Source organism: Peromyscus maniculatus, chromosome 1, assembly GCF_049852395.1.
Source record: "Peromyscus maniculatus bairdii isolate BWxNUB_F1_BW_parent chromosome 1, HU_Pman_BW_mat_3.1, whole genome shotgun sequence".
Classification (NCBI taxonomy): domain Eukaryota; kingdom Metazoa; phylum Chordata; class Mammalia; order Rodentia; family Cricetidae; genus Peromyscus; species Peromyscus maniculatus.
The window spans coordinates 24,082,854-24,097,217 of record NC_134852.1 but is presented as its reverse complement, the minus strand read 5'-3'; the positions used below and the strand labels follow the sequence as shown (position 1 = coordinate 24,097,217).

Sequence of the window (14,364 nt, the reverse complement as noted above, 5' to 3'; positions counted from 1 at the left end):
ACAGAGCAAGTTCCAAAACAGCCAGGGCTGCTCAGAGAAATCCTGTTTTGAAAACCAAACAAAAATTGTATTTTTATTTATGTATAAATGTGTGTGTGAATTCAGTTTTTCACATGAAAATTTAACACGTGAAATTTACCAATGAAGTGTACATTATATTTGACCCTAATGATGTTCATGTGTTGATATAGGGTTTTTATGTTTATTAAATTAATGTGCAAAATCTGAAGTGTATTTATTTAAGATATTTGTGCCAAATGACACCAAGAATGAGTTAAGTATGAAGGCTTGTTTTTTAGAGCCTTATCATTTTTTTGGTTAACATGGCTATCTTATACTCAAATGCAATCTTTGTTTACATTTTGATTTTTTTGTTTTCCTTGTTGGATGAAGATTAACATCTTAATATTAAACTTGCACATTTCTTTCTGTCATAACATTTGTCACTCAAGGATTTTGGACACAGATGTTTGGAACATTGTGTGACTTCCACTGTTGGCTGATTTGGAGCTGTGTAAAGATATTAGTTGTGTATGCTCAAGCTATTCCCAGGGTGGGAGACAGTTTAATTCCTGTTCTCTGCTGATGAAGATGATGAATTCTCAGCTCTTTATCCAGCACCATGTCTGACTCTACACCTCCATGCTTCCCACCCTGATAATAATGGACTAAAAATCTGAAACTGTAAATGCTTTCCTACATAAAATTTGATACGGCTATGGTATCTCTTCATAGCAATAGAAACCATCACTAAGACAGACGGTCTTAGGAAGTAATTTCAAGTGTGTAAACGTAAGTTTTAAAGATCTGAGGATGAGAATGCTTAAGTTGTGAGGGTCCAAAAAAGTGACTTGAAGAATGTGAAGTATAGTGAAAAATGAGAAATATTTTATATTTTTCTTTCTTTGTATGCTATTGTTTTACTAAGATTTTAAATGTTAAGATGTTTACCATTAATTGATGGAGTTCTGATAAACTGTTAATCTCTTGCTGGTAAAGTACTGATTACTATCATCATAGTCACAAGCTCAAAATTTAAAATTCCCTTGGTTGTTTTCTAGGTATAGACTTAAAAGTGCTTCTCATTGAGCTGAAAACATCTCATTCTAATCTTTATATATCCATCCCTCAGGACAGAAGAAAAAGTGTTCATGCTTTTAACCCAAAACCACAGCTTTGCTATGACTCTGAGGCATGAGTCTATTCTAGATGTTTTACAGACACCTGTTAACTGCTTACACTATAGTGAGAATTTCAGTACAGATTATAAGCAGTGGCAATGATAATATATCAAAAAAACTTTTATCTCTTTTTGTAAACTTAAAAAATTCATGTAAGCTTCAATGAGTCATGAACTGGATCCCCCTGTCACAGGTCAAACAGACTCCAGGTTTTGACTCTTCTCAATCAACAGCTTAAGTTTCCCCACTTGCCTACCCTCTATACTTAAGTGTAGTCTCTCTCTGTCTCTCTTTCTCTCTGTCTGTCTGTCTCTCTCTCCCTGCTACTCCTAGTCTTTGGACTATTTCCACATCTCAATACCAGGATCACAGGTCTGGATGATTCAATGATACACCAAACAAAAAAGGTTTTTCCACTAAACTCCTTAACTTTACATTATTTTGCTAGTCTATTCTTGTCCAATCAGATTTCTAATCACTTAAAGATTTCAAAGTGCTACAAAAAAATCAGCTAGTCCTAGACTTACTGAAAACCAATGTAAACTAGATGCTTCTGATGGAATTTCCAACTGGGATGAGCCTATGACTTAATCAGAATTTTCAGACTTTTCCAAAGCTGCCTGTACTTTGCTAGCCCCAAATGGTCACACAGAACCTGGGAAGCCTACATTTTCTCCTTCCTCCCAATCTTTGGTCAGCACTCCAAACTGCACAGGTCCGGACATTGTCCTAACCTTAGCTAAGAAGAAGTTACAAAATAGATTACATCATCATCAACAAACAGGCTAGAATGTCAGGTCCAAAAGAAGCCCAGGACAAATGGCTAACTATGCTGCATATTAGTATAATAAAGTGCATACTGTCCTCAAAGTAGTCTGGGCAAGTATTTGTTACAGAGTCCACTCAGATATCTGGAATCTTGGCTCTTCTCAGCTCCTCTCACTCCATGCTCTACAATAAACTTCTCCAGATCATAGTCTTCTCTTCCCCAGCTTCTGATTCCTATATAACCCTGACATTTTGACTATGCACCTCTTGGCTCTCTTGGTCTTCTTTGGCTCTCTCTCTCTCTCTCTCTCTCTCTCTCTCTCTCTCTCTCTCTCTCTCTCTGCCTGTCTCTCTCTCTGCCTGTCTCTCTCTCTTTCCTGGTTCCTCTCTGTTGGTCTTCCTTTCTTGTTCCCTACCTCATGGCCTGGCCTATTCTGCTGGTCATGAACAGTCTACCTCTTTTTCTCCCTGATCTGGACTTTCAGATGCCCTGCTCTGTATTCTCCACCATGTCTATCAGAAGAACCTTCCCCTTAACCTTAAAAGGAGAGAAAATAATGCATTCTTTTCCCATTTGCACATCAGGGATTTAAATATAAGTGTGTCTCTATTACACACAAGCAGAGTGGGCAATGTAGAAGCAGAACCTACTAACAGGAGCATAAGGACAGGACTGGGCAATAGAGGAGAAATACTGAATAAATTACAATGATAGGCTTGTCTGTATCAAAGCTTCATAATGTAACACAACATTTTAAACACCCACTAATATTACAAAAAAAGAAAAAGTGAAATACAGATATAAAATTCTGAGCAGAAATATAAGTTATAAAGGTCTTACTACACCATAGACTGTTTGAATGAAGTTTCAAAGTTTCTATAAACACATTTTTAAAATTTCTTTGCACCAAAGTAACAGAGTAAAATTTACATAAATTTTCTTGTAGTTTTTTTTTATGATTAAAATGTTACAAGGATTGTTTTATGCTGGGATTCCATGAAGCATATTGGAGTTAGCTGATAATGTATAGCAAAGTATAATAAAAGAAGCAAATATTTGATGAATCAAGACTCCAAGATTCAGAGTTGGAGAGATGATTCTGAGGTCAAGAGGACAGTAATGCCCTTGTAGAGGATCTGAGTTCAGTTCCAAGACACAAAGTAGGCAACTTATAACAATATTTAACTGTAGCTCCATGAGAACCAATGCACTCTTCTGACTTCTGAAAGAACTGTACACAGAAATATGGTAACACACACACACACAACACACACACACACACAAACACACACACAAACACACACACATACACATACACACACAGACTACAACTACCTCCACTACTATTACCACTACTAATACTTTTATCAATTAATAATCTAAAAAAAAAAACCCAACCCAAATCAGTATCAGAATTTATTCTGTGACAACATCCAGTCATTCACATATACAAGAACAGGAAAATAAACCCCACTCTCCATATATATATATTCAGTTTTAAGAATTTATTCCCATGGAAATAGCCCTGGAGGGAAACCAGCCATTTTCTCCTGGAATACTTTATCAAAGGCTTCAGCTTGGGCTACTGTAAAGTGATTCTTCCAGTCTCCAGTTGTGCCTAGAAAATGTAAAGCAGACACACAGATGTGTTAATGATGATCTCAATACTGCTCTCAGTCCTTCCTTCACATGCTCTTACCATTTGACAAGGACCACATGGTTAATAAAGGGGAAATACCAGTGACTTCCTGGAGAACACATCTTACACCTTGAAAAATTATACATCAGACATCTACCTCTGTGGCAATAATGTCTCTCCTTCTCCTATCTCATCATATCAGCTACACACTCTAATAGATTCCACACTAGCTCTACTTTTTAGATGTTCAGATGCTTCCCACTACACCTGCTTCCATCACACTGTCCAATCCAACAGAGTTTCTAATCTTAATTATCCAAAGAGGTTTCAATTCTTCTTTTTAAATTTTATTGGTTACTTGAAAAAGTTCTGCAAAACATGCAAGCAACTTTTAAAAGATCTTTTAAAATTAAGTTTAATTATATTTGTGTAGGTACACATGAATGCAGCTTCCTGCAGAGCTTTGAGGCATCAGATCCCCTTGAGCTAGAGATGCACACTGTTGTGAGCTGCATGCCAACATCTTGATGTTTTCATAAGGCGCAGGATACCCAGATAACTGCCAACTGAGAACATCTCAAGACTTCTGTTTTCAATCAGCATGGTGTCTGGTGATGCATCAAGACCTACATGAACTTTTTACCATATCTTTATTACCAGACTTTGGTTCTCATCACTCCATTCCTGTATGTCTTTAGGTTTGACATTAGAGAGGGCAAACTGTGTAACTGTTTTCATTGAATTGTGTGTTCCTTCTTTCTAGAGTGCTGATGTCTTCCATAAACTCACTTTTTTCTTTTGTTTCCTATTTTATGCCTATGTGACCACCTTTTCCTATTTACCTTCCATGTAGAATTCTGCAGGCCACACTCTTATTGTATTTTATTTCATAACAGTGACACATTGATGAATTTCCTTTTTGTAAAGATGCCTGAAATTTGTATCTAATATATTTAAAAAGCAAAATGTTTCTTTCATGGGCAAAGGATTCATTCATCAAATCATATCAGACACACAGAATATACTCAGTGTGGAATTTTTGAATGCATTCATGAATGAGTGAGGAAAATACTGGCCTTGTTTCCATTTTGCTGATGAGAAAAATTTAGTCCTTGAAATGTTATCCAGCATGATTGTGATGTATGTACTCTTGAAGCCAATAAGACTGACTGTAGAAATCTTCTTTTCCTTATTATATTGTATTCCTTATGTATCATATAAGTTAATTTTAAATTCCCTGTGGTATTACTAAATAAAATATAACATATTCAGAATTAAGTTATAATTATCGATACACCATATTCAAACAATATGCCATTAATTGATATTACTATAATATTGTCATCTTGTAAGAAGTTAACTTGTAAGTATCCATTGCTACTCTCAGCTTTCTTACATCTTCATTATTAGAACAAATTTTTCTATTGTTTCCCATAATATACCTGTCTCTTGATAAGCCAGACTGGATGCTGAGCTAACAGAGTCTCAGTAAATTCAATATGGCTGCCCATTTGGGTTGAACCAGTTCAGATGAGAGGAGCATGTCTTTGAAGGTATGCACATGAAGTTGTAAGTCAAATTCTGTCAAAATCCTGTGGCCCTTACAAGCATATATTTCTATTCATTCATTCTTTCTAAAAATCTCCTCAAACTCTTGTGCATCAGAGGACAGGATAACTCTAAATCTTTGTGGCTTAACGCTTGTTGGAAAGGAACTTCCTCACATTCCTGGAGGAGGCAGGTCTTACAAAAAGTTGTTGTCCAGACCTTCCCTGGCTTTTTACTGGCCTGTAGATAGTGGGCTTCTCTCTGGGTCTTCTACCCTCTTTGTTTCACATTAATGCCTTCTAAGGACTCCAGGGAAAATGATTCATGGCTCAAGCATTCAATTAAGAAACATCCACTGTGAATTACTGAGGTCCAAAACCTTTGAAGTTTGTCAGAAGACATTTCCTTCCTCTTGTCTTCATTGTGACAATGTCTTTATAAATGTTCTGTCAACTAAACAGTGGATGCATGATAATGACCATCTCTCTGATCTATATTTCCTACAGTATCTAAATATGGAATCATAATGATTAAACTTGTTTGTAGATAATTATTGCTTCAAGCTTAATACCAGATTCATTCCACCTAGCCAGATGATTGAGTCTCCAAGGTAAAAAGTAGCTCTTTAGAGTAGCTCTCCAGAAGTAAAAGAAAGGTATTTGTCTTGGGTCCTGAGAAGAGCAACTAAAGGACAGAGAAATTAGGTCTAGAGAATTCTTCCTGCTTAAGACCAGTCTACAGTTAGCAAAGCTTTTCATGCATTATGGTTTAGGGTATTAAGTATCTACTGGTAAGTAATTAAATTCATTTTAGAATTAATCTTTGATCTATTCTTCCCTTCACGATTTAAAAAAAAGGAACCAATATGACATAGGAATTGAAAAGACCAACATTATTCTCATGCATCATATTCTTTCAAAAATGTTTCCCAGATATCTCTTCAGCATCCTCTATAAAAAAGTCATGAGCCGGGCAGTGGTGGCGCACGCTTTAATCCCAGCACTCGGGAGGCAGAGGCAGGCAGATCTCTGTGAGTTGAGGCCAGCCTGGTCTACCAAGTGAGTTCCAGGAAAGGTGCAAAGCTACACAAAGAAAACCTGTCTCGAAAAACCAAAAAAAAAAAAAAAGAAATCATGAATCAGGGCTGGGCAGGTAATGACTTTGGTCTCCTCCTTCAATGACCTGGTTTCCAGTAGACTCATGGTTTATAATGAGTGTGAGTAAAAGAAAAATTATTCCCCAGAGTAAAAGTTATCTTTAAATGTGGGAGAAACGGATGTCGTATATAGTCACTATGATAAATTACAAAGGGCTTATGATGAAGATCAAGTTTTATGACAGAATCACCATATATGACACATGAAAAATACTATATTTTGGAGAAAATTAACTAAAATCCCACTGTAATCTCATCCTTGAAGTGTCTACATGGAAAAGAGGAAATGACAGTTGTCTTCATGGAATTGTCCTTAATTCTATTGCATCTGCTCTTTTGTGTTTCTGACGAAACTTTTACTTTTTAGTTTCCATAGCCTTCCCCTATTGAACAAGACATTTCTTTCCTTTTGGCATTTCATTGAAGCTTCTTATGTATCCATACTGTTTTACCTCTGCCAAATTCTGATTCATTACAGGAAATCCAAGAATGGGCCAATTCTCTTCTTATGTGGGACCTTTTGTTCTAATGCAGACAACTCTGTCTCCACAGAGTCTAGAGCACAGCAGTCTGAGGTTATCTGTCAACAGCAGTGGATTCTCCAGAGGTCTTAGTCCATAGTGTATAGACAATGATATTCTTGAAGTGATATGTATATGTGCTCAAATCTGAGCCCAAACTTCCTCTTGTGAGGACACCAGGAGTACTGAATTAAATGCAATCTGCTAACCAATTTAAATTACTTCTCTGTCTGTATACTCCTGATGTCTTTATGTTCTATGACCTGATCCTTACGATCTAGGGAGGAGGAGGGTTGGAGGTTAAGGCTGAAGCATACAAATTAAAGGAAGACGAAAATTAAACCCATAACCAATAATTCTCCTTTGCTGAGTCTATATCCATTTTCTTTACTTATTCCCAAAGACCTGACATCTGATTCATTCCTTCTTCAATGCCAAGTCCCACCTCACCAAGTATCTGCTAATAAGAAAAGGTGACATTCCTGGTCTGGTTCTTTTTGGTACAGTGGCTCCTCAACTTTACAGCTAAGGAAACAAACCCACAATCTGCTCCCAGCATAGAGAGGTAGCACAGACAGAGAAGATGGATATTCCCATTCCTGGAGAGGCATTCAGAACAAACTGATTATCTCTGAGCAATCCAAATTTAAGTTGGTAAATACCATCAGGTGTAACCCTGGTGAATAATTTGCTTAGTCTTTATGGGGTCTATTCTCAGCCTGGTGTGGGACAGCAATACTGGCATGTTCAACATCATTTTCAGCCATGAATGGAAGTGTTTTCTGTGATCATCATTGCGAATATATCTTTGGTCCCCATGCACTATGTGTTTTATTTAGTTTTCTATGATATATGGAACCTTCCTAAGCCTCATTGCAACATGTCTATCCTTTCCTTTTCCATTTAGGTTATTGGAAACAACCATATGCAATCCCAAGATCCTCTCCCAGAAGAAATCAATTTTTTCAGAGCTACTGAAGCCCATATCATCACCATGGAATCACGCTTTTGTAAGGTCTGTGAGAAAATATGATATGTTGGGCAATCACTTCTGAAACATTCCCAACTCTTTCTTAGAGTCTCACTGGAACAACATGCCCTCCACGCGTCCTGACATCATTTAAAGCTCAAAAGCTTCCTCACCTTTTCTCAAGAGATCCAAACCATTAGGAGCCACAACTTCATTAATGAGACTGAAATTGGACATTTTATTTTCCTTCATGGCTTGGAAGGAACTGTACTTGAGGACCATATCCAGCTCATCTGGCTCTAATTTTTTTCCTAGGAAGTCACAAATCTTCTTTATGGTGCTCTTTGTGTCCTAAAAGAAGAAGTAACAAAAATGAAGGTTATCAAGAGAAAGCTCTGAGAAAGCAGTTGCAGAGATGGGAAATATGGATGGAGGATGAAAAGGGGATGTAAAGAAAGAAATGGGAACATGAAATGAGAAAGCAGTGAAAGGGGTTTAGAAAAGATACAGGAAATGTTGACAGGGTTGGAGTTCCACAGCATTTTTATATTGAGTGGGCTTGCATTGTGACTGATCTATAGCCCTAACAGTCACAGGCTGGAATTTCTTCTAAGGAGGAGAGGATATTAGAGACAAGGTCCCATATAACCAATGCTGTACTCAAACTTACTTCATAGTGGATGAATTCATTTCCAGCTGATCCTCTTGCTTCCATGTTTGCAGAGATGTGTTCACATGTGTGTGACAACCCACCTACTAAAGGTACTGGGATATATTTCTTGAGAGGTGATCAATATGGAGCCCTTTCTAGTGGGATGGAAGTTGCTCTGGAGACCAGACTGAGCTCAAGCTCAAAGAGGTCAGAGATTCACCTACATGCCTTTGCCACCAAAGTGCTGGCATTAAAGCTGTGTACCACTGTACCCAACCTGCCCTGTGATGTTCAAAGAGACTTATAGAAATAATTCTAGACAATGATCCACAGGAAAGAAGAAAATGTGCACAAAGAATTTAGAGAGGTTAAAGTTTACACCATGTAAAACAGCACCCTATGGGTAAATGCGAATAATACCTTTAAACTTTCATAAGACTGTTCTCAATAATTATTACTTGGGGGTACTTCTGGGAGATATTAGTTTGTTTCAAGTTTTACCTCATGCTGTAACTCAGCAGGGCATCACATTCACAGTCTTCCTGCTTCAGATACCCGTATTCTGGAATTACAATTGTGAACTACCACAACTGGGTTAATACTAAGAAATAGTCACAAGAAGGCACAGTCTTGGATTTTGCTTTGAATTCCAGCCCTTTTCTTCTGAGGACAATTGTAAGAGCCATGCCATATTGCCTGCCTGAGTTAAGTTTCTGCTGTCCAGTATTGAGCCACTAACCAGAAACTATTGACATGCCCGGACAAGTCCTGAGTTATTAGAAAATAACTTAACATTTCGTTATCTTTCTGCTATAGTAACCATAAGTAACAAAGTTTTGTGGTTAGGTTGCTTGGTTGGGTTGCTTGGCAACTCAACAGTCCCCTGATGTTTTCCCAAAGAAATTTTCCTGGTCTGCTTGCTATAAAACCCACCTGAGAAAAATAAAATTTTGTAGATTAATCAGAATACTGACTTGCTGTCAATTCTTTGTGTCTCTTGTCCCTTTCATTCGCCATTCAACTTTCTAGGGTCTTTGCTGAAGATGCAGCTTGCCAGGACACTTTTTCTGGGCTGGGGCACTTTTACTGGGGGCCTAAACGTATCACTGTCTCAAAACTTTTATTACATATTTTATTACAGATTTAGTTAATATCTTATGGGATGATAAACAACCATGGCAATAACAGAAAAAAATGTTTGGAATGGTTGGACAGAAAACTTATGGGAAACTGCACTACCATGCAACAAAGACATCTTAGTAAGGAAGCTTCCTGGGAAATATTGAATTTTATGAAGATAAAGTAAAAGATTTTTACAAAAGACAAAAGAGTCTTTATATTGCTACTCATGTAGAAACTTTGTGTTCCTGGATGATACCATTAAGAGATCCAATTCCTTTTGAATAATCCAATTTCCTGTTTTTGATGCTCCTTAATATTTTACATTAAAAATTATTTTTTGACTCTTGCCAGGGAAGCATGTAGGCTGACTGCAGATTTTTACCTTTCACTGTGCTCCTCCAGATCCAATTCCCCAGTCTAATGCCCAGTTATGCCACAGAAAATGTGTAGCAACTCCCCCCCAACATAGAATGGATTCCACAGATCTTCTAACTTCAGTCCTGTAATTCATTGTACTATCCCAGCATCCAACTCCAAGAGGACATCATTGGGAAACCAAAGAACATTCTGGTCATAAAGAAATAAAGTAACTACACATCTTCACCTCCCCCTCATTCCTTTAAGTCCAACCACCCCAGGGTTTCCCCTAGCCCTGTAGCAGAACACCTGCCTCAGCCACTCACATCTCTAGCGGATCTCCCCTCCTAACATCCCAACACCAATGCATTGATTTGCTCCACACCTCAACTCCATCATGCATTCCCTGGGAACCCATAGATCAAACTGGGCATGGAAGCAGTTAGGCTAAATGCACATTTTCACATCTCTACTTGCTCCTTTAAGTCTAGGCTCCTAGTCTCCTTCCGAGCTCGGTGTAGAACATCTGCTACAGTCTCCCTCCACCAAATGCCATTGCTTCACATGAATAACACAAGTCTTATGCTACAAAGTTTCCTCTCCATACTCTTTGTTTTGTCATAGCAAATCCTGACTTCCAGAAGACACTCCCTAAGCACTTACAGGCCACTCTAACCAGGAAAGCAAATAGGCTAACTGCAGATCTTCATCTCTCCCTCCATTTTTTAAAATCTACTCCTTAGTCTCATTCATAGCTTTATATAGAACCTTCTCCTGTGGCCTAACTTCACTCAGTGACCTCATTCTCGGGTAACTAACTAAGCAGCTCCTGTGGAAAATGTTTCTATCTTCCTTCCTGTGGATGTTATTAGGACAACCTCCTAGACTATTGCCATTCCTAAGTTTCAGCTTTCAATATCTGGTAACATTTTACCTGGAACTCCCATTGGCCACAATTATCAGGATCCCAGAAGAATTTCCTACCAGACAACACACAGTCACTACACTCTCCTAAGTACCAGACAGTACTACAAAAATAAGGAAGGAAGCAGGAACCCAACAAAGGCAAGACCAGATATCAGCATGTAGAATTATAATTTTCACAATCCTAGATGCCTAGATGCCAACCTGAAAGCATAGTCCATAACATCCAAGACAGTATGTCTTCACTAGTGCCCAGAAACCATACTAGAACAGGCCCTGACTATTCTACCATTGTTACAGAAGAAGAAATTAACCCTAGTAGACGGGCCCGGCGGCGGAGACAAGCAGACGCAGGTAGGCCTGCTGTGGCGGCGGCCCGCGGAGGTAGACGGGCCCAGCGGTGGCAGCCAACAGGGATATGCAGGCCCGGTGGCAGCCAGCAGAGACATTCAGGCCCAGCAGCAGCCCACAGAGGTAGACAGACACGGCAGAGGAGACAAGCAGATGCAGGTAGGTCCGGGGAGGCAGCCGCCAGAGGCAGACAGACCCAGCGGCAGCTGACAGGGACATACAGGCCCAGCGGCAGACAGCAGAGGTAGACAGGCCCAGAGATGGAGACAAGCAGACTCAGCTTGGAACAGGGACGCCCCTAACCCCAACACCTGGAGAAGAAGCTATCTCCGTGGGTCAGAACCAGAACGAATCTGAACACTCCGTCTGAGGACAACCCAGGGCCCAGCTGCTGATCCTGTGAAACCCAACAACTTGGAGGTGTTGGTGAGACTACCCTGCTCAGCTGAAACCCATCTGGGAGAGGACTCAGATGCCTACAGTTTAAAGTCTGAAGAAACAAGATCAGCTGAGGAGTTGACAAATGAACAAAACATGACCTGGGAACACAGAAGAAGGCGCTACCCAGACACCAAACCAGATCACCAGAATCATAAGTATATAATTCATCGCTTGAAATCAGCTGCCCCTGAAGAAATAGCCCAATAGCACCAATTTAACCAAGAACCCCTACTAAACCAAGACTAAAAATTAGAACAAGAGAGGCACTCTCAGACACAGACACCACCTGCACTGCACAGAGGAAGAGATGAGTAGACGCCAGTGCAAAAATACGGGCAACAACATAAAGATCTATATGGCAACATCAGAAGCTAGTGATTCTACACCTGCAAGACCTAAACATACCATGACAGAAGAAACAGAAGAAATCAACCCTAAAAATGACTTTAAGAAGATGATAGAGGCCCTTAAAGAAGAAATAAAACATTCCCTCAAAGAGGAAATAAAAACTTTCCTTAAAGAGGAAATGAAAAACTACCTTAAAGAGGAAATAAAAACTTTCCTTAAAGAGGAAATAAAAAACTCCCTTAAAGAGGAAATAAAAACTTCCCTTAAAGAGGAAATGAAAAACTCCATTAAAGAGGAAATAAAAAACTCCCTTAAAAAAATGGAAGAAAAAATGAACGAAAAATGGGAAGAAATCAAATCAAGCCAAGAAAAAGCAATTAAACAGATGAAAGAAACATTCCAAGATCTGAAAAATGAATTTGAGACAATAAAGAAAACACATGTTGAGGGAATGCTGGAAATAGAAATCCTGACTAAACGAACAGGAACTACAGAAACAAGCATAACCAACCAATTGCAGGAGATGGAACAGAGAATCTCTGACACTGAAGACACGATAGAGAAAATAGATTCGTCAGTCAAAGAAAACACTAAAGACAAAAAAGTCGTAACACAAAACGTCCAGGAAATTTGGGACACCATGAAAAGACCAAACCTAAGAATAATAGGGATAGAAGAAGGAGAAGAATACCAACTCAAAGGCACAGAAAATATATTCAACAAAATCATAGAAGAAAACTTTCCTAACCTAAAGAAAGAAGTACCTATGAAGATACAAGAAGCTTACAGAACACCGAATAGGCTGGATCAAAAAAAAAAAGTCCCCTTGCCACATAATAATCAAAACACTAAACACGCAGAACAAAGAAAAAATATTAAGAGCCGCAAAGGAAAAAGAACAAGTAACATATAAAGGCAAACCCATCAGAATAACACCAGACTACTCAATAGAGACTATGAAACCTAGAATATCATGGACAAACCTCATGCAGACACTAAGAGACCACGGATGCCAACCCAGACTATTATACCCAGCAAAACTCTCAATCACCATAGGTGGAGTAAACAAAATATTCCAGGATAAAACCAGATTTAATCAATACCTGTCCACAAACCCAGCCCTACAGAAAGCACTAGAAGGGAAAATTCAACCCAAAGAAGCTAAACATATCCATGAAAAATCAAGCAATAGATAATCCCACACCAACATACACCACAGAAGGACAACCCAACACAACCAACAAAAAAAAATAACAGGAATTAACAATCACTGGTCATTAATATCCATCAATATCAATGGTCTCAACTCACCTATAAAAAGACACAGGCTAACAGAATGGATAAGAAAACAGGACCCATCCATTTGCTGCATACAAGAAACACACCTTAACTCCAAAGACAGACACTACCTCCGAGTAAAGGGCTGGGAAAAGATTTTCCAAGCAAATGGACCTAAGAAACAAGCTGGTGTAGCTATCCTAAAATCTAAAAAAATAGACTTCAAACTAAAATCAATCAAAAGAGACCAGGATGGACATTACATATTTATCATGGGAAAAATCCACCAAGATGAACTCTCGATTCTAAACATTTATGCTCCAAATACAAAAGCACCCACATTCATAAAAGAAACACTACTAAAGTTTAAAATGCACATCAAACCCCACATATCAGTAGTGGGAGATTTTAACACACCACTCTCACCAAAAGTTAGATCTACCAGACTGAAACTTAACAAAGAAATAAAGGACCTAACAGACGTTATGACTCAAATGGACATAATAGATATCTACAGAATATTCCATCCTAACACAAAAGAATATACCTTCTTCTCAGCACCCCATGGAACCTTCTCAAAAATTGACCACATGCTTGGACACAAAACAAATCTCAACAGATACAAAAAAATTGGAATAACCTCCTGTATCTTATCAGACGACCATGCCTTAAAGTTAGACCTCAATAACAACAAAAATTATAGAAAACCCACAAACTCATGGAAACTGAATAATGCCCACCTGAAACATCAATGGGTCAAGGAAGAAATAAAGACAGAAATTAAAGAGTTCCTAGAATTCAATGAAAATGAAAGTACAACATACCCAAACTTATGGGACACTATGAAAGCAGTGCTAAGAGGAAAATTCATAGCTCTAAATGCACAAATAAAGAAGATGGAGCAATCCCATACCCATGAATTAACAGCACAACTGAAAGCTCTAGAACAAAAAGAAACAAACTCACCCAGGAGAAATAGACGCCAGGAAATAATCAAATTGAGGGCTGAAATCAACGAAATAGAAAACAAGAGAACAATACAAAAAAATCAATGAAACAAAGAGTTGGTTCTTTGAAAAAATCAACAAGATAGACAAACCCCTAGCC

General features: G+C 38.4%; 1 protein-coding gene across 2 annotated transcripts in view; it reads right to left on the bottom strand.

The window, feature by feature from the left end:
• Positions 1–3,353: 3,353 nt before the first annotated feature.
• Positions 3,354–14,364, bottom strand: part of LOC102918058 (sulfotransferase 2A2-like) — a 46,761-nt gene continuing 35,750 nt past the window's right edge. The window contains exons 5-7 of one of the 2 annotated variants that reach the window (XR_013051214.1): positions 7,958–8,135; positions 4,666–4,837; positions 3,354–3,568 (exon numbers count right to left, since the gene is read on the bottom strand). Coding sequence is in view for 1 of the 2 variants with exons in the window: in XM_042265669.2 (XP_042121603.1) it covers positions 3,456–3,568; positions 7,958–8,135 (291 nt within the window). In the remaining variant the exon portion in view is untranslated. The remainder of the gene's footprint in view (positions 3,569–4,665; positions 4,838–7,957; positions 8,136–14,364) is intronic. The other variant, XM_042265669.2, reaches the window with a different exon arrangement.